The sequence below is a fragment of the Zonotrichia leucophrys genome, chromosome 3 (genome assembly GCF_028769735.1).
Source record: "Zonotrichia leucophrys gambelii isolate GWCS_2022_RI chromosome 3, RI_Zleu_2.0, whole genome shotgun sequence".
Lineage (NCBI taxonomy): Eukaryota > Metazoa > Chordata > Aves > Passeriformes > Passerellidae > Zonotrichia > Zonotrichia leucophrys.
The window spans coordinates 3,614,887-3,633,553 of NC_088172.1; the positions used below are offsets into that span (position 1 = coordinate 3,614,887).

At 37.9% G+C, this 18,667-nt stretch overlaps 1 protein-coding gene across 10 annotated transcripts in view; it reads right to left on the reverse strand.

Annotated features, from left to right (window-relative positions):
* KLHL32 (kelch like family member 32) overlaps positions 1–18,667 on the reverse strand; it is a 122,386-nt gene that overhangs the window by 85,970 nt on the left and 17,749 nt on the right. For 5 of the 10 annotated variants that reach the window (XM_064707261.1, XM_064707262.1, XM_064707252.1 and 2 more), the window contains 2 exons: positions 8,860–8,942; positions 6,178–6,358 (listed from right to left, as the gene is read on the reverse strand). In XM_064707261.1, coding sequence (XP_064563331.1) covers positions 6,178–6,358; positions 8,860–8,882 — 204 coding nt within the window. In that variant the 5' untranslated portion in view covers positions 8,883–8,942. Of the gene's footprint in view, positions 1–6,177; positions 6,359–8,859; positions 8,943–12,496; positions 12,516–12,902; positions 13,244–13,273; positions 13,368–16,476; positions 16,496–18,667 lie in introns of those variants that run through there. The other 5 variants (XM_064707260.1, XM_064707253.1, XM_064707256.1 and 2 more) reach the window with 5 other exon arrangements.

Here is an 18,667-nt window from a genome sequence, read left to right on the forward strand (position 1 = left end):
ATTACTTCCAATGCTTTGATTTAATGTAGTAAAACAAGTGCCTATATCAAACAATATTTTGAGAAGTGAAGGAATGTGCAGCTTTCTTGACATTTAACTGTAGCTGGAATAACTGAATAATTAGTAGTAACATTCTAATTTATATTTAGACTTTCATAATATTCTAGTAAATTAACTCAATTTTTTCCAGACCTCCTCCTACTTTAGACAAGTTCCTTTCTTTCTAATGAGAAGCAAGCAGCACTGAGTTCTCACATTCAGCAGGGGGCATATAAGTAACATGTTCACAAAACCAGACAGATCCAAGACCTCTCTGGACAGCCCATTCCAGGGCTATGCTACCCCCAATGTAAAGTTTTCCTCAGGTGGAGGTGGAACTTCTCTTATTTAAATTTCTGGACATTGCTCCTTATCCTGTGTTCCAGGAAGGAAGTTCAGAAGCAGCCGTACCCATCCACATGGGGCTTGGGGCTAGGGAAGGACTACAGGCAGAACTACTGTTTGTTTGGAAGAACAGAGCTGATTTGGCCCAATGGGAAGAGCTTACATTATTAAAGCTTATCAGGAAAAACAATTTCTAAGTAGCATCACTTTCAGGGTATGGTAGAAAGGAAGAAAATGGTTTTTTTCTGTTGACACATAGCAACTGTAAAATACTGAAAGACAAAATCACACTATACTGCAAAAGCAGCAGGTAACCCTGATTTCTCAGAACTAGGTCTTTAGATCTATCTCTAAGACATATCAGGGAGAGCTTTTTCCTCTTTATGATTAATAGAACAGGACTTCAAAAGCTATTTGCATCAAGCACCCTTTCAATCCTCAGGGATTGGTTTATAAAAATTAATTCCCTAACCTTATCATGAAACAATGCAATATATTGTCAAATATGAACAATGTTGTGGACAAAGGAGGAAACTATCTGACAATGGGCAGGAAAGAGAGCACAGAAAACCCCTGAGAAGAAAATGCTTAAGAACCAACCAGCAGTTAATAGTACAAAGTCTGTGTGCAAAATTATTATCACTAGTTCATTTCAGATAAGAAAAATTCTACTAAGAGTTGAGCATGCTCCTTGTGGAAAAAGAACCAGAATATTATTGACATTTAAAAATCTATTCCAGATAACTGATATAATTGCTCATCTAAATTATATGGAAAATCTGCATCTTTTTGAGAAAGATCAAAGTCCTGCAACTAAAAACCCACTCAAATGAAAAGCAGGGAAGAAGAGTTTTTCTGACTGTAAAACCAATGCTTTCTGTAGAAGAAAATCTTGAGGTTATATAATCACCTGCCAACACTGTAAATGCCTACTAATGAAGTCATGCAGTAACATTTCATCTTGCTCCCAGAGGGGAAAAAAGCAGAGGAATCTTTTAATTGGAAATGACTTAGCTTGCTAGAGCTATCACAGTTACACACATTAACTCAACTGCCTTGTCTCAGTGCAATAGATTGAGACAAACGGCAAATCACAGCATGTCAATATGGAAAAGTTTGTCTAAAATAATGTTTCTTGCTTTAAAAAAACACATAAAAATAGATGTTTACTATTCTTTATAGTAGTCTTTTAGAGTATGGAGATAACCATTATATTCCTTAAGACATTTTGAAAGAAGAGGTACTTCAGGAGCAGAAAATAAATTTAAATTCCTAAATTTCAAGTGTCTAATCTTGCAGTTTAACTTTGTGTACAGAGTCTTTGTATCCAATTCCCTAAGGGACTTTTTTTTCATAAAGAGAAAACCCACAAAATTTTGGTGTAAAAATGTAACAAACTTCCAAACCAGGAGTAGCTCTTAGGATTTAAACTTCAATGTTTGTGCACAGCTGGAACTGTGAGACTAACTATACCAACAGGAAGAATGTAAGGCCTGCTGGTTCCCTAGAAGGCTGGCCTTTATTTTGCTGAAGCTCAAGTCTCCAGCTTGTCTTAGGAAAGCCAAAGATTTTACTCCAAACTATAATCTCAAAAAAAATTTGATAAGGAAACTTCTGGCCTTCTCTGTCCACTCTTCCTCACACAAGTGGCTCCAATTGCCCCAGTCTGTAAAATGACACACATTTAGGTATTCTTCTAAAGCATTAACAAACTTTTCTTTCCAGTAAAAGAAAGACATAAGTATCAATTTCTAAGAAAATATAGTGCTCAACAAAACACTACAATTTAATCAAAGTAGACACAGGACAACACTGCAGAAAATTATACAAATCCTCCATGGAAAGCAAACATCCAGTCTCTTACAGAAGCTGTTTTACAATGGTGGCAAAAAAGTAAAACCAAATTATTCATTTTGATAAGAGTCCTGCATAGAATTGAACATATTTTTGGAGACCTGGAAAAAAGACTGTAGTGGACTGATGCTGGCTGGATGCCAGGCACCCACCAAAGCTGCTTTCTCAGTCCCCTCCACAAATGGACAGGTGAGAGAAAATATAATGAAGAGTTCATGAGTTGAGATGAGGAACAGGAGAGATCACTCAGCAAATACCACCATGGGCAAAATGGACTCAAATTTGGGATGTTAACAGAAGTCATTACTAACAAAATCAGAACAGGATAGTGAGAAGTAAAATAAACCTTAAAAACTATTTCCCTGCACCTCTTCCTCCTTCCCACCCCTCCCTCCTCCCGCAGCAGGGCATGGAGACAAGGAATGGGGGTTGTGGTCAGTTCATCACCAGCAGTTTCTGCCACTGTGCAGGGCGTGGAGTCCTTCCCCTGCTGCACCGTGGGGTCTCTCCAAGAGGAGACAGCTCTCCAGGAACTTCTCCAGTGTGAGTCCATCCCACAGGCAACAGATCCCCTCAGACTGCTGCCGTGTGGGTCACTTTTCCATGGGGTGCACTCCTTCAAGGACAGGCTGCTCCAGCCTGGATTCCCCTCAGGGTCACAAGTCCTACCAGGAAACTCCAGCATGAGCTTCTCTCTCCATGGATCTGCAGGTCCCTGCCAGGATCTGGCTCCAGCACAGGTTTCCCAGGGTTCCCCAGACTTCTTTCAGACATCCACTGCTCTGGCTAGGGCATCTCCCATGGGCTGCAGTGGATCTCTGCATCCTCATGGACCTGCAGGGGCACAGCTGCCTCACCATGGGCTGCACCAGAGGCTGCAGGGGAACATCAGCTCCAGCACGTGGAGCACCTCCTGTCTCTCCTGCACTGACCTTGGTGTCTGCACAGTTGTTCCTCTCCCATATTCTCACCCTGCTCTTCTCTGAACACAATTACAACTGTACAATAATTTTTTCTCCCCCTTCTTAACACATTACAGAGGTGCTACTATCCTCCCCTGCTTGGTTAAGCCTTGGCCAGCAGTAGGTCCATCCTGGCAAGTTTCACATGGCAATGAGTTCTTCATAAATGACTTTGGGGTTAGAATCAGAAAATCTGAAAGTTCTGTCTAAGAATTCCTCCAAAAAAAAAAAAAAATAAGGGTAAAAGTTATATAATAATAACAACAGCTAAGTTTGAAGCACGTGACTCTGGCCTTTATGGACACTTGAGAGAGATCCAGCACTTCCAGATCATCACTCATGTTATTCTGAATAAATCTGCTATTTTCCTTTATCATCCTCTGGAAATGCCTCTTTCTTTTTACCAACTCTAAAATTAAGCTTGATTCTTTTAAGTCTTAGAAGAAGAAGCTTAATTCTTCTAAGTCTTAGAAAAAGAATACCCAAGTAGCTCAAATTAGGTAAAATCTCCCTAGATATAAAAATATCAATAAATCTCCCTAGATATAAAAAGATCAATAATTTCTCTCAAAACATTATTACTTTTTAATTGACTCTTGCTTTTTCTAAATTATTAGAATTAGGAACATAGCGTAACTTTCTTGCCATCCTCCTCCAGAAAATAGATCTTACTTCACAATATTCTAAAAAAACATTTTTGTCTATTAATAAAAACCTGTTTTCCTGATTTCAGAAAGCACGAGTTCCATATTTATAGCTAGTATCTAAAGTCTGAAGAATGCATCCTACTAAACCATAAGAGTTTAGAGGCAGACCAAATTACTCAATGCTGCATAAACCTCAACGCTTTTAAAACAAAAAATATTTATGTAGCAATAAAGGGCATTAAGATTTTAACTTGCAGCTACTGTCCAGTCATTACCAAGTAACTCAACTGGAAATAACAGGATAAATCACAGTGCCCCAGATCTCAACATGAATCAATAAGTGACCAAAGCAGAGGCTGTTTCTACCACACTGGGCAGAGGTTGAAACACTGGGCAGAGATGCTCTTTCCATGATGTTTCTATGCACAGGGAACAATAAGCTCTGGAAAGAGTGTCACAGGTGCAGATGATATGGCACCCTTATGAAAATATTTCAACCAAACCAGAAGAGGAGCTATATTTATAACTGCAAGTATACATAGCAGTTGCTACAAGGAGAAAGGTCCAGAATCCCTCTCTGTGCACTGGGGTTAAAGGAAATGAAAATGCAAAGCAATCTCTGTTACAGCAGGGCCTGGGCATCACGATGAAGCAACATCAGCAACCGTGGCAGTACAAACCATGCTGCAGCAGAACCCATAAGCATGCAGATAAGCTCAAAAAATGAGCAATCAATTGGCTCAACACCATCACAGCAAAAGTCACATCAAGGTTAATAACATTTCTTAAATACACAGAATAAATTAAGTCTAAATTCTAACCAAAAGTCAGAGAGAGTTGACAGGAAGATAAAAACCCTGCTCAGGTAATCAGAGATATAGAGAAGTTGTCATACACTGTATTACTATTGTAACAAGACAAAAAGATCCTCATAACGAAGTTCATCACACTACAATTACTGTGTAGACAAAATATTTAATAAATTTACTTTGTAAGAGAAAATAGACCTTTAAATTAATTTCAACTTTAGTCTCTAATTAACAACAGGATGACTCACACTCAAAAATACCAGCGAACTACACAGTTACAGATGGTCCAACATTTTGAGTGGGCACATTGTAATAAAGGTTAGTAGAACTGCCTCATATAAAGGATACTTTTCCTATGAGCAAACATGATTTTTCAGTTACTCCAATTCTGGACTGGAATTAGACTGGAATTGTCTGAATCAGATTTCCCAGGGAATATTTTACATCTTGGAAACACTTGTTTCTGAAAATAAGTTTTATCACATTAAAGAAATTATTATAGCTTCCTCTTTGAGAGCAACCATTCACATCTGACAAAAATCCAATCTCAAGTTGAAATAAATTGCATTTATCATGGCATCATAGAACGGCTTGGGTTGAAAGGGTAAAGATCACCTAGTTTCAAACCCGCTGCCACAGACATCTCCCACTAGACCAGGTTGCTCAGAGCCCCATCCACCCTGGCCTTGTAAACTTCCAGGGATGGGGCATCCACAAGTTCTCAGGGCAGCCTGTTCCAGTGCCTCAGCAGCCTCATAGTAAAGATTAAACTCCCTCACCCCATACTTCCATACTCTAATCACAGAATCATAGAACATGCTGATTTGGAAAGGGGCCACCAGGACCATCAAGGACCAACTCCTGGCCCTGCACAGGACACCCCAAGAGTCACATCATATGCCCAAGGGTATTGTCCAAATGCTTCTTGAACTCTGTCAGGTGTGGTGTTGTGATCATTTCTCTGGGGAGCCTGTTGCAGCGCTCAAACACTCTCTGGGTGAAAAACTTTTCCTAATATCCAACCTCAATGTCCCAACTCAGCTTCATGCAGTTTCCTCGAGTCCCATCACTGGTCATCAGAGAGGGCATCAGTGCCTGCTCCTTTGCTTCCCCTTGTGAGGATGTTGAAGACCACAGTGAGGACTTCCCTCAGTCTCTCAACCATCCTCTAATCACGGCTCTCACATGTTCTACAAAAATTTCTATATACTAAAATATCTTCCACTTTCTCCCTTTACTGGGGCATTACATTCATAGAAAGATGTGCACTGACTATCTTTGATAGAGGCAGAGGGAGGATAAGACTTACCATAAATAATTATTAAAAAATCTGATTTACGTTCTCAACATTTCTTTCCTATGGATATTTAAAGTTGTATACTCTACAGAGTGTGCAATAATCCCGCATTTTCCAAAGGTTCAAATATAAATCTTGTTCCATATGATATTTATAATTATCTCCATCCTCCACAATGACAATTTTTAATATAATTATATAAGTATAAAAATCTTGGGACTTACTCGGAAGTAGTCACTGCAGGCTGCCAGGACTGCTTTGTGTGCATGGAATTTCTGCTCTTCAGCAATAAGGGTAATATCACAAAGAATGCCATCACTTCTTTGTTGGTTCAGAGCTGCCAGGACAGCATCGTTGTGGGAGCTAGACTGACAAAGCCTCTGACCTGTCAGCATTTCCTGAACACTGAGAGGGGAAAGGGGAAAGACTCTGTCAAAAACAAAAAGAAAATAAAGTACAAAACAAGCGCATTCTGTCAGGAATACAGAACAAGACAAGAAAGTTTGATAGTTCTTGGAAAGCAAAAAAGTCATGAACCCTGTCAGGCAAAAACCTTTACACAGCACAGACATCAGAAGAAAAGCTCACTGTAACAAAGCATTATGAAAACTGATTATATACTCAAATTTAAAAACATCAATGGTTCTGATTTCTCACTTCCTGTACCAGAAGTTAGCTGAACTCACAGGATTAATTAATTTTAGGATTAAATGAGAACAATAGAGGGCTTAGGTCAATGGATCACCAGAAAACTTTAAGTGGTTCAAACTGAAGGACTGATGAAAAGGAGGGTATACGTATGCATGCCAGAAGTTCTACTAAAAGGTATGATGCCTCATGGTCTCAGGTGGCCTGTTTAAGTCTGATTCTGAATGAAGTGGTCTGAATAACCACCTCAGGCTATTCATATTTATGAAGAGTTGAAGTGTTTTTTTGATTGTCTGTTTTGTGTTGGGGGAAGGGAGAGGATGTTTGCTCAATTTTAAAATGCCAACGCCTTCTCCACCTCTGAAGATTTCCATGTATGAATATAAGTTTCCCATATAATCCAGGCTAGAACTGCCTGATTGCAGCTTCCTTTCTCTGTAGTGAAAGGAAGAGACAAGATAACTGTTGATGCAAATGGAAACAAATCAAAACATATCAGCAAATCCTCTTTGGTACAAAACAATGCAATTGATTTGAGCTCTGTGAGACTACAAATTTAAATTGTCAGAGAATCCACATGTGTGTTTATAGAAGGTGAGTTTACAGAGAGTCATCTCAGCAGATATCAAAGTGAAGATTTTTTTAAAGGGGGGAATAACTCATGATCTTTCCAGCACAGTCATGTAATTCACTGCACACATGTACTATGCAGCAGCTGTGTGGCTGTGATATTCTCCTTTTTCTGCCTATCCTACTCCTGCACCTCAGGCACCTGTAAACTCCTGCAGACCTGCCTTGCAGACTGTTTGCTCTAATCTAACCTGCTCTTTTAGAAAGACAACTAAAACATTACTTCTAGAAGAAGGCTGGCCAAAGAGAAATAACACAGGAACAGAGTGCTCAGTGAACAGAAGAATTTTACTTCTCTGACAGTTCAGATTTCACATATGGACATGCCCTAAATATATTTCAAAAGGACTCATTCAAATTACTCTTTTTTCTTCAGCTGTTCTGTTTGTGGAACCCAACTCATATTCTAAATGACAGTTATCAAGAAATCTAACTTGCTAAACACAAGAGAAATGTTTTTAACAGTTATTTCTCATCTGTAATTTCTATGGCAAAGTGACTAAAATCAGGGCAAGTATAATACATTAATGATACCCTGAGATGGTTTCTCTTTACTTCTCTTTTTATTAGCCTCTCTCCCAGTGTTGTAAATCAAGACCTTCATTCCTCTTGCTTTTTTCAGAGGACTATTTCATTCAATAGAGAACATATCTGGGACTTTAAACTGAGTTCTATCATAATCCATTTTTCAATTCAGTGACCAAAGTGAAAAATCAATTGCCTGTAACCCTTGTGCTAATAACATATGAAGAATGCATACACATGAAAGGCAATTTAACTGGAATTTATGAATGAAAATACACAGAATAATTAAACATAACATGACTGATTATTTGTAATGATATTGTCAGTTGATAAATTTAATAGCTATAAAAGCAAGCAAGTTCTGATTCTCTTCTGCTGCACAAGCATGGCAGGGAAAGGGGAACAGAACTGGAATGATAAGGTGTCCCAGTCATATCAGGGAGTTTTCTGAGCTCCCAGATCAGAGTGTTAACTACTCTGTAAAACAGAACCACTAGCATTTCACACTAATGAAAAGTTCTGCAGAAAACCAGTTCAGTTAATAAATTCTGCAGAGTGTTCTGTCTGAAAGAACCATGTTCTGCTCCCAGAAAGTAATTAAATTATAAATGACAAATTCTCTATTGCAAGAATGGGTGGTACAAATAAATGAGAAAGGCTACACAAGGAAGGAGACAGAAGGGAAGGCAGAAAGATGAATTTGGAGAAATACTGGAAGACATTTCACATAACTGGAAAAGTAATATATCCCGAAAAGTGGAACTGCACAGACCCAAAATTATCACCAGCCACCATTCCAAATGCAAAAAATGCCAGTTGCTTCCACAATCAAAAATTCCAATTATAGACTAAGGCTTAAATAAGATAAGGTATGAAGAGACTGTGGGCCTCCAATCAATCCCAGGCAGTTTTCCTTGCCTGAGATAAGAAGCAACAACAAGATAGTATTTTGCAGATTATAACATGGATATGTATTTAATAATGCAAGTTTCTATCTAATGAACAAAACTAGTAGTTTTACTTTTTCCTACTTTCTTAACTGAATCTTTGGTAAACATCATCCTAAATGTTAATAACTTCCTACACACTACCAAGTACTATACCTCAGGCACCTCTCAGATGGCATCCTTCAGTCTTCTGAATATCAAAACTTATAATCCTCTAGAGAAAGCTGTGAGTGTTCCAGCTAGAAAAAGAGAATGGAGAGGAACATTAAAATTCAAAGCATACACAGCCTCAGTCTTAAAGATCAATACTTTCAGGATGTGCAATTCAAAAGCAGCTTTCACTGTCTAGATCCGAGTACAGTCTTTCTGTAAGGAAAAGTGGCCTTTCCTCTAGTCCTTCTTAGAGATTCACACCCTGCCATCTGAATGTCCTGCACCTGCTGCCCTTGAGGAATGCTTTCCACAAACTCAGGAACACATATAATTTCAAAAAAGCTGAAGAAAGATGAGGAAGAAAGTAACTGTACCAAAATTCCTTCAACATGAAGAGCAAGCCACAGGCATGTAACAGTGTTTGCTTACTTTCTTGAATAACACACAGTTTTTATGTTCAATGATCCTGAGGGTCTTTTCCAACCTAAATGGCTTTATGATGCTATAATCATTCTGGCAAATAGAAGCACTATAGTACAATCGTTTTTATAAACACAACAGCTCTTTTTTTAAAAGAGAAAATACTAAAGTGACCATATAAATAAACACAGAACAGCTGAAGTGTCCGAAGACCTAAGTTATTGAAAACAGGGCTGCACAGCAAATTTTTAACTGGTGCAGCAACCAGCACAGCTGACATGACATTTCAACTTCATATAAGAATCACAAAAGAAAAAAATAGGTTTTAACTGAATAGTCAAAAAAGAAAAGTACCTTTAACTGCTTATTTTAACCATACATGAATTGTTTAATGTAACTCAGTAACACTGAAGTATTACAATACAGTATAATCTGAAGAATGGAAAGATTTCCATATTTTTCTCTCTTTTCCAAAAAGAGCAGATGGGTGAGGTCACAGAGAACTTATGCTGATGATTCAGTGGGATACTAAGCAAATGGGTTTGCAGTGCCTTCCAATGGTGGTTTCAGAAGATTTCCCTCTCTCCCTCAATGATCATCATTCTAGCTCTGTTAAGACAATTCACCTTACCCTTCAAGAGACAGAAAAACACAGCATATTAAGTTGGTATTGTCAACTAAGGAAGCAAAACCACTTCTGATCAATGTACCTGCTCTTGTATACACCCATACATCAATACTGATGCCTGCCCTTTGGAAATCCTACACCTGCCAGAGACTGATAGAGAACAAATTCAACCTTTAAGAGGTCCAAATTCTCCAGCCCATACACAAAACAAACAAACAAACAAACAAAAAAACCCAACCAAAACAAAAAACAACCACAAGCAGCAATGAGAGCAAACAGAGGAAGGATGAAGACCTGCAGGGAAAAGCATTCCTTCTGCAATAATTAAGGCATACGCATTAAAGAATTAACAAGATATTCAAACAGTCCCATGCTGCATTTAGTAGTTTTACCACTTTATCAATCTTCCCTAAAATTCAGCACCCCTTCTTTCTCTCCCAAAGCTCTAGCACTGCATGCCTCACTTAAATGTATACCATGTAGGAGTGTGTAAATCATTAAATTAGTACTGCACAGATTTTATTTAGCCATATAGAACTAAGGCAGCTAAACATCTTCAATAACAGGAAATTTGAAAGAATTATTTATTCTTACAAAAAAAAAAAAATTAAGGAGGCACTTTCACCTGTTGTATACATATGCTGTGCCAGAACAGTTCTAAAATCATTTGCACCAAGAGATTATTTCTATTTCAGACAGCTGGATACATGTCCATTATATAAACAGTGGTTGGTACCCAAGAAAACTCCTTGCATTAGAATGTTTAAGACATACTATTGTCTTTCTATTTAACTGCTTTAAGTCATCAAATCGGTTTAAAAGATTAGTTTATAAACTTAAGGATAAGACTTTTGGTTTAAATGGAAAACTTTAAATCCACATAAATCCTTCTGTTATAGTGAAATACTCCTTAATGCTGGAAATTAACAGGAAAAATATAAGCCAGACAGAAAATGCTCATTACATCCTAGGTTTGAGATACATGCTAAAATTTCCAAAAAGTATTTTTAAAAGAAAATATATTATTTCACTCTTTATGATTTTGTGATGAATATTAGTTGCCAATAATATTGTATTTCACAAGTAAAATTTAATTCCTTATTGCTCCATTAGTTTTTTCACATCCTAGAAAAGTGCTAAAATTAAACATTTGCAAATGAATAAAACTAGTAATGATCTAGCTAGCACTGGAAGAACATATTTTGGTAGGGAATGGTGCACCATTCCTAAATGGAAAAAAGAAAAACCCTCAACAGAAGTTTCCTTATGTAAACACAGTGTATCTAAGGATTTCAAAAGTAAGCAATTCAATAGAAACCACACTGTCCATGAAAATTATTGTGACAAACTAATACACCAAAACAGAGTTTGCTCTGTTTGCCTGATGAAGTGTCAGTCTTTCTATACATATTTCTGTCACAGTCTTATGACACAGTAAAATAAACAGTAGGTTTTGTGCACTCTCAGGAAATCTTGGAATGAAGGGCCACATCCACTGCACAGTTAGGCTATGCCACTTCTTTAATCTAAATTACCAGGGAATCAGGAATTATTTGTTCAAATATCACTAAAAAAAAAAAAAGCATTTAAGCAGGCAGTATTTCTTCCTTTATTTTAATCAGATATAACACTGGATTGGAAATATTAGACAAAGTAGTTTAGTATCCAAAAGTATTTATTGGCAGAATGCATGTTCCCTTGTCCAGAAAAAATCTTGTACATTTAAATTAATCTTGAAAAGCCAACACCATGTTCTTAGTTTACACAGAATGCATGAGACATTAAAGAATTTCAGTTACACCATTTCTCATCCTTTTAGTGGGTTTATTTGTTCTTCTTGTGTCATTTAGAAACAAACTGAAGGCAAGAACATATTTTTGATTAATTCTTGAAAATACAAACCACCAGAATACAGATTAGATTAAGGGGGGAAGGGTGTAGGAGATCAAAATAAAATTCATATTCAATCTACTTTCTGAAAATAAGTTAAATGTCCCAAAATTCACTATTTCCTCCCCCTTGATGTAACAACCTTTTTTTTTTTGTTCACTTATCTTATTTTACAGAGTTGGCCAAACCACAGTCCAGATCATCACAAAACTTACTTTGCATAAATAGGCTCTGCATTTTATACTGGGTACCTAAGAAACATTTCTTCCACCCTAATTATGCTTCCTTTGTCCTGCAAACTAGTAAAAAATGCATATTCATAATGGAAATGACAATCTATTAATAATGCCTGAAAACATGCAGGTTTTCTTCATAATCAAAGCTTATATCAAATAATTACCACCTCAGTGGTTTCATCAATCATTTTCCCATTTGCTCTAAGTAAATAAGAATTGAGTTACAATGAACTTCAGTGTGAACTCTGAAAACATGATAAAAGCATTATTTCTGTTGGGTCAAAAATGAAATTATTTAAAAATTCTCATTTTAAATGTGTTCTTAATACAAAAATAAAATAGCATTGGACAAAAAGATTGTACTCTTTACTAAGGTAGTTACTTCTTAGGTAGGAGTTACTAAACTATCCCACTCCCACCCCCTGAGCCCCAGCCTAGGTTTAGGGCAAAGCAAAGGTTCTACTACCTATGCAGGAGTCAGAAAAACCCCATTTGACTGCCTCCATGGCTCTAGGTAATGCATTGTGCTGTGGTGGGAGAGGTGAGACTCTACCCTCCTCAGATATTCTGGCAAGACTGACATAAAAAAGTGAGAAAAATCAAAGTGAAACACAGGCAACTACCACTTCACAAAGTTCAGCTTAATATAAGATTCAAGAGATACTAAAAGATGCTTTTGTAGGCAGAAGAAATGTTCTCTTGCAAACATGGCCAGGATCAGAAAGCCTTTAAAAGACAGGGTGGAAAATTACAAAGCATTTGGTACCTTTTATCCCACATAAAGAAAATAGCTTAACTGTGAAAAGATTCAACATAAAATTGGAGCTAAAAATCTTTTAAACTGTTCACTGAGATCCAAGCAGCCAACATACATAAATCTCCACTGCAGCTAGATGCTGCTGTCTCTACTCTTGTGATGATCCATGTTTGGAGGGAGGTGGAAGTACCAAGAACCCCTGGAGATGTCTTGAAGCAGCCACTGCTTCACTCCTCACAATGCTGGACCCTGCTGCTTCAGAGCCACTCTCAGAGTGACAGGAGACTGGCTTTGGGAGCTGTCAAGTCCTTTTCACTGGGACCACTTAGAGCAACTTTCACCTAGCTGATCACAAGTAAAGTTGTTGATCTTCTGTTTACCGCTAAACTTCACAGAATGGCACTGAATTATTAAGTACTGTTATGCCTTTAAAGTCCTCCTGTGTTGTCATCTTATTGCAGGGGTTCCATGCTGTTGTCTCCTTACCACAAAAGTTCCATACCCTCTTGGTGTTTCTCATGGGCAGCTCCTCAGAGCACTGACTCTTTCTCCTTCACAAAGCAGCCACTGACTCCAGTTCCCTTCCCAACCAGCCACCCACTCTTTTATAGCATCTTCTTTGCTGTAGTGTGTTCTTAAGTTTTTAGTTTGCTCCCCCATTTTCTGTATTGTATCTCCCTGTTTTCTGTAAATGGTTCCTCCCTTCCCCACTATTTCCCGCCACAGCTACCCTGTCAGCTAAGTTGCTATGGTAACCTCGCTATTCATAGTTGCCAATATGTAATTGCTCCTCCCCTGGTTTCCCTTATAAGTGAAAGTTGTCTCCTCCCTGGGCCCAGTCAATCACCCCCTTCTCCTCCCAGGTTTCGAGAACCTTCTTCTCTCTGGGGGTTATGGTTGGCTGCCGCCCCGGGGCCCCTCCTTTGCTTAATATTAGTTGGTTATTTAGGTATGTCAATTATGTTTAGGACCTCCAAATATGTATTACTGTTGGTTAGCTAGCTTCCCTACCTTTTCCCCCCTTTTTCCCTTAAAACCCTGTCTCGCCCCCTGTTCGGGGCCATTTGCTGGTGGTCCCCATATTTGTTGGTGCTTCTGTAATAAACCGACAGTTTACCTCCAGCAAGTGGTCACCTCCTAATTCGTCTCACACTCGCGCCGCTCCGAGCTATCACCCAGCTCAGCCCGAGGCCAAGACGCCGAGGGGGCTGGCTTCAGATGTGCAGGGGTGCTGGCCTTCACCTCTCACTAGCTAGCCGGATTCCAGGGCTCAGTACGCCCTCGCACACTTCTTCTCATTGTTACAGCTGTGGCCTGTTAAAGTCAGGCCTGTTCCTAATCTTTGATAATTGGCCCAGCTGCAACTCCTTAGGGGTAAGATTACTTTCTACACTATCTTTATTTTCTTACATTCTAGCCCCCTACACTCCAGTGTATGAAAAGTCTTCTAGTTTCTTTAAATTTCTACTTTGAATTGGGAAAGCCACTCGTTTATCGATTACTGCATTACTTCAAACAATGCTGCTTATCAAAAATATATTTCAAGTAATTAATTTTAACTCACACAAACTATAAAGCCAAATCCTGAGTATTTAAACACAGATTTTAATCTCAATTCACATAAGTAGCTATTATGAAAATGGAACTTCATTTTACTTGCCAGTAATCATAAAAACCTATTGATTCATAGAACTTCACATTAAATGTGGGGTGTTCTTCCACTTCCCTGGGTACCAATAATATATCTTTTCTGACAGCAATATTTAATTTTGATATATTTACTAATATTCTTAATTATGACTGTTGTTATGTTAGAAAATAGTAACTCGACATTACTTATATTAAATTTGCTGTATGCCAAACTACTTTACATAGAAAATTGTTTAAATTCACATGCTCAAGAACCGGTTAAAAAGACTAAAAATACTGAATATATAAATAATTTTAAAGATATATTGCATTTTCAAGCAGTTATCTTTAATTACTTATCATCTTTCCCTTCAGTCACTCCTTTTCCAAGTGGGTATTTTAGTAATAAACACTTGGAGTGTGTATTACTAAGTATTAAGTACTGAAAAACATTTCCACTTAAACCCACATCACTTCAAGTTAGATGCATTGAAAATCTGAAGGGATCATGATCTCTTTCTTGCAAAAAAGTAAAATTTTGAACCAGCTGGATAAGTCATGAAGATAAAGGATCTGTATGCAATGAAATGGGTATTTTCACTTTGACAGCTCCAAAAAATGTTTAAATTTGGCCTATTTTCAAAAAGAAAATACAACATTTAGAAGCTAACAGAAGTACACTAGATCAATTTCATTCCAGAATGGCATCACAGCACATCCTGACAGAGGCTGCCATGGATACAGAACTAGACCATTAAGATTTACCCATGGCAATTCTCTGTTCTAGCTTGGCTCCTTATTCACAGGAGCTTCTGTTTCTGCCTGTGGTTTTACAAAGTCAAAATAAATCATCCCTTGAAGCCATGCTTCACTTTCTCTCAGAGTCTCTTCAGAAACAAAACTCTGGATTTACTATTCACAGAAAATAATGGAGAACATTATTTTCTACTTTTTTAAATCACATCTCTGCCAGATTAATTTATCAAAAGGAAAACACTTGGAAACAGATTTAAAGTTTGACTGCAAACCTGCTCTTTTGAGTATATTAACATACTTTTCCCACATGCCTGGGAGACAACACTTTTTCCTCTTTTCACTGGGATCTTTGAGAATTGAAATATTTTTCTCATTCCATAAAAAAAGTTCAAGAATGTCAAGTGTGAGAAAAACTCTGCCACTACTCAATGTTGTCAGTGAAATCAGCACTCAGCTCAAACACAAGCTGCTCAACTCATTTAGCGCCTCAATACAGTGAATTTAAAGAAAAAGCTTTCATAGTACTGAAAAACCCCTTAGATTTAATGTAAATTACAAAATTAAGGGAAAAAAATTGAAAATCTGGACTTGCTTGGGAAAACAGAAGTCAGTCAAAACACCTCAAAAAAAAATTCACCAAAATAAATACAAAATAAAATCACAAAAAATTCAAACTGTTACAGTCTTCTGATTAATTATAAACTAGTTTCTTGTGAGACCGGAAAGGTCATTGTTATCTTCAGGCCATCAGCTATAGTCAATTAGAATAATGAGGTTTATTTTCTATTACTACCAAATTACCATGTGACTTCACAGAATAACTAAGATTTTAAGCCACAAAAACATAAAATGAAATAACAAGACTGAAGGCTGTATGAGTAGAACAACATCTTTATGTCTTTATATCTTCTTTGTGGCATTATACCTTTTACATATCTCAATGTATCAGCATTCAGAAGATATTTTCTGAATACACCTTCAGATAAAATAAAAAGCCAGGCTCATGGTCAGCTGTGTAACTTAGGCACATTTTACCTAAACTACCACCTGAGACAGAGGTCGCTGCATTCCAGTGATAAAACCATGGACAATCATGTAACTAACTGGAAACTACACAGATTAAGTCTGGTGAATTTGAAGACAAGGTTTGCTTTCCAGGATGTGTGCACACAGTTTCACTCATTTCATTTGAAAAAAGATGACAGTTGTATACAACTGTAGTAACAAGCCTTTGTGCACTATCATCTTAGCTTTCCAGAGCACTCAATGTTGCTGTCATTTAAGCCATGATGCTAATTACTCACCTGCTGAAAGGAGCAGGACATAACTTCCAGCAGATTCATTTATCATGGTTGGGAAAACAATATTACAACTTGATCCTGATCTCATTGAAGAAATTTCAGCTCATGGCAGGGGACTGGACTAGATGACCTTCAAGGGTCTCTTCCAACACAAACTATTCTGTTTCTCTATGAACCTATTTTCTCATCTTTCTGAAAGACAGGCAACAAATATGCAAAGCAATCTCAAAATGAAGTATCTAATCCATACACTGAGCTCACAGTTGTTTTAAGGGCCAAGTCAAAAGGTCTCTGGTTAGTTTTAAGGCCTTCTACTGCTGGCACAAACCAAAATCTTTATTACTTTGCAAAACTACGCTTTCAAGATTTTTCCTCTAGACCTTATAAAAAGGAAATAAAAGACAGGGGGACTTGATTCGTTTCCAATGTATAATTGCATGTTATTTTGGAATTTGATTTGCATTTTCATTCGATTAAAAATCCAAGAACCCCATTCTTCCAGTCTAAACTTACTTTTTTAGAAAATTTGTCATGTTTGTTGCAAAATCATAGAATGGTTTGGGTTGGAAGAGACCTTAAGAATCATCTAGGTCTCAATCACCTGCCAGGGACAGGGATGCCGCTCTCTAGACCAGTTTGCTCAAAGCCCCATCTGACGTGGCCTTAAACACTTCCAGGCATGGGCAACCCGCACTTCTCTGGGCAACCTGTTCCAGTGCTTCACCACCTTCTGAGTAAAGAATTTCTTCCTAATTCTTTATCTAAAATAAACCTGTTCTCTTGCAGTTTAAAACTTTTTGTCCCTTTTACCTTGACCTGTCACTACGTGCTCTTGTAAGAAGTCCCTCTCCCACCCTCTTGCAAGCCTCATTCAGGTATTGGAAAGCTGCTAGAGGGTCTCCCTGGAGCTCTGCCTTCTCATTGCTGCACAGCCCCAGCTCTCAGCCTGCCTTCATAGGAAAGGTGCTCCATCCTTCTCATCATCTTTGTGGCCCTCCTCTGGATCTGCCCTAATAGGTCCACAAATGTGGAAGGTTTCTCTAAAGCAAGTCAGAATGTTTTATAGTGGAATGCAACAGAAATTTAACTAGAAAGCTCATAATTATTTTTCCTGATAGAAACAAAACTCTCTAGAAACAAACATGGAAAGGGACATACAATAGTGAGGTGTGGTTGGAAATGGTGTCAACCTCACTCAGATAAGCCTTAGATTTTTAACTCTCACAACTATCAAGAAGCTTTTATTGAAAACAACAATTACTCTTTTCTAGATTATTAAGAGTCAAAAATATATAAACATGTTTTTGAAACTACTTCAAATCTGCATATAGACTACATCAGATAGGAATACACAGTACTGTAGTCTACACTTTGAACAATTGGGTCACATGAACTTTTCAAATCTATGACTGAAACATTAAAAAATCACATAAAAATACTAATAAAAGTGATATTTCTTAATAGTGTATAGTCTTGCATAGCTGAGGTGATCACTTATGTGTCTAAATGGCACTTCCAGTGAACAACTATATATATTTCAATAAAAACACAGAGAGTTTATACATCTCTATGGGACCTGCAATAGCCCTTCAACTTCCTCTGTGAAATAGCTTTCATGAAGTTAAAAGGCTGTGACTACCAGCAGTTAAATAAACATGTACCTTCTAAGAATGGCCTTCAGTAGCCACAGGGTGGCAGAACTATACTTCCATATAGCTTGTACTTCCAGGACAGCTCTAGAAACATCAAAACACTGCAGCAGGTTACTGACCTCCACGTTTCTATTTTGAAAAAATATTCAAGTCATAGAGCAACTGATCACTAAAATCCCTATCAATTTTACCCCATATAGAATCAAAGAATCACAGAATGGATTGGGTTAGAAGGGCCCTTAAGCACCCTCTCCCATGGGCAGGGTCCACTAGACCAGATGGCTCAAAGTCCCATTCAACCTGGCCTTGAACACCTTCAGGAATGGAGCATCCAAGGTTTCTCTGGGCAACCTGTCCCAGTACCTCTCTGCCCTCTGAATAAAGAATTGCTCCCTGGCATCTAACCTAAACCTTTAAAACCTTGATTCCCCTTCTCCTATCATTACCTGCCTGTGTAAGTCAGTCTCCCTCCTCTTCACAAAGCCTCTTACTCCAAGGCCACTGTGAGGCCAGCCTCCAAGTTGTTCTCCAGGTTGAACAAT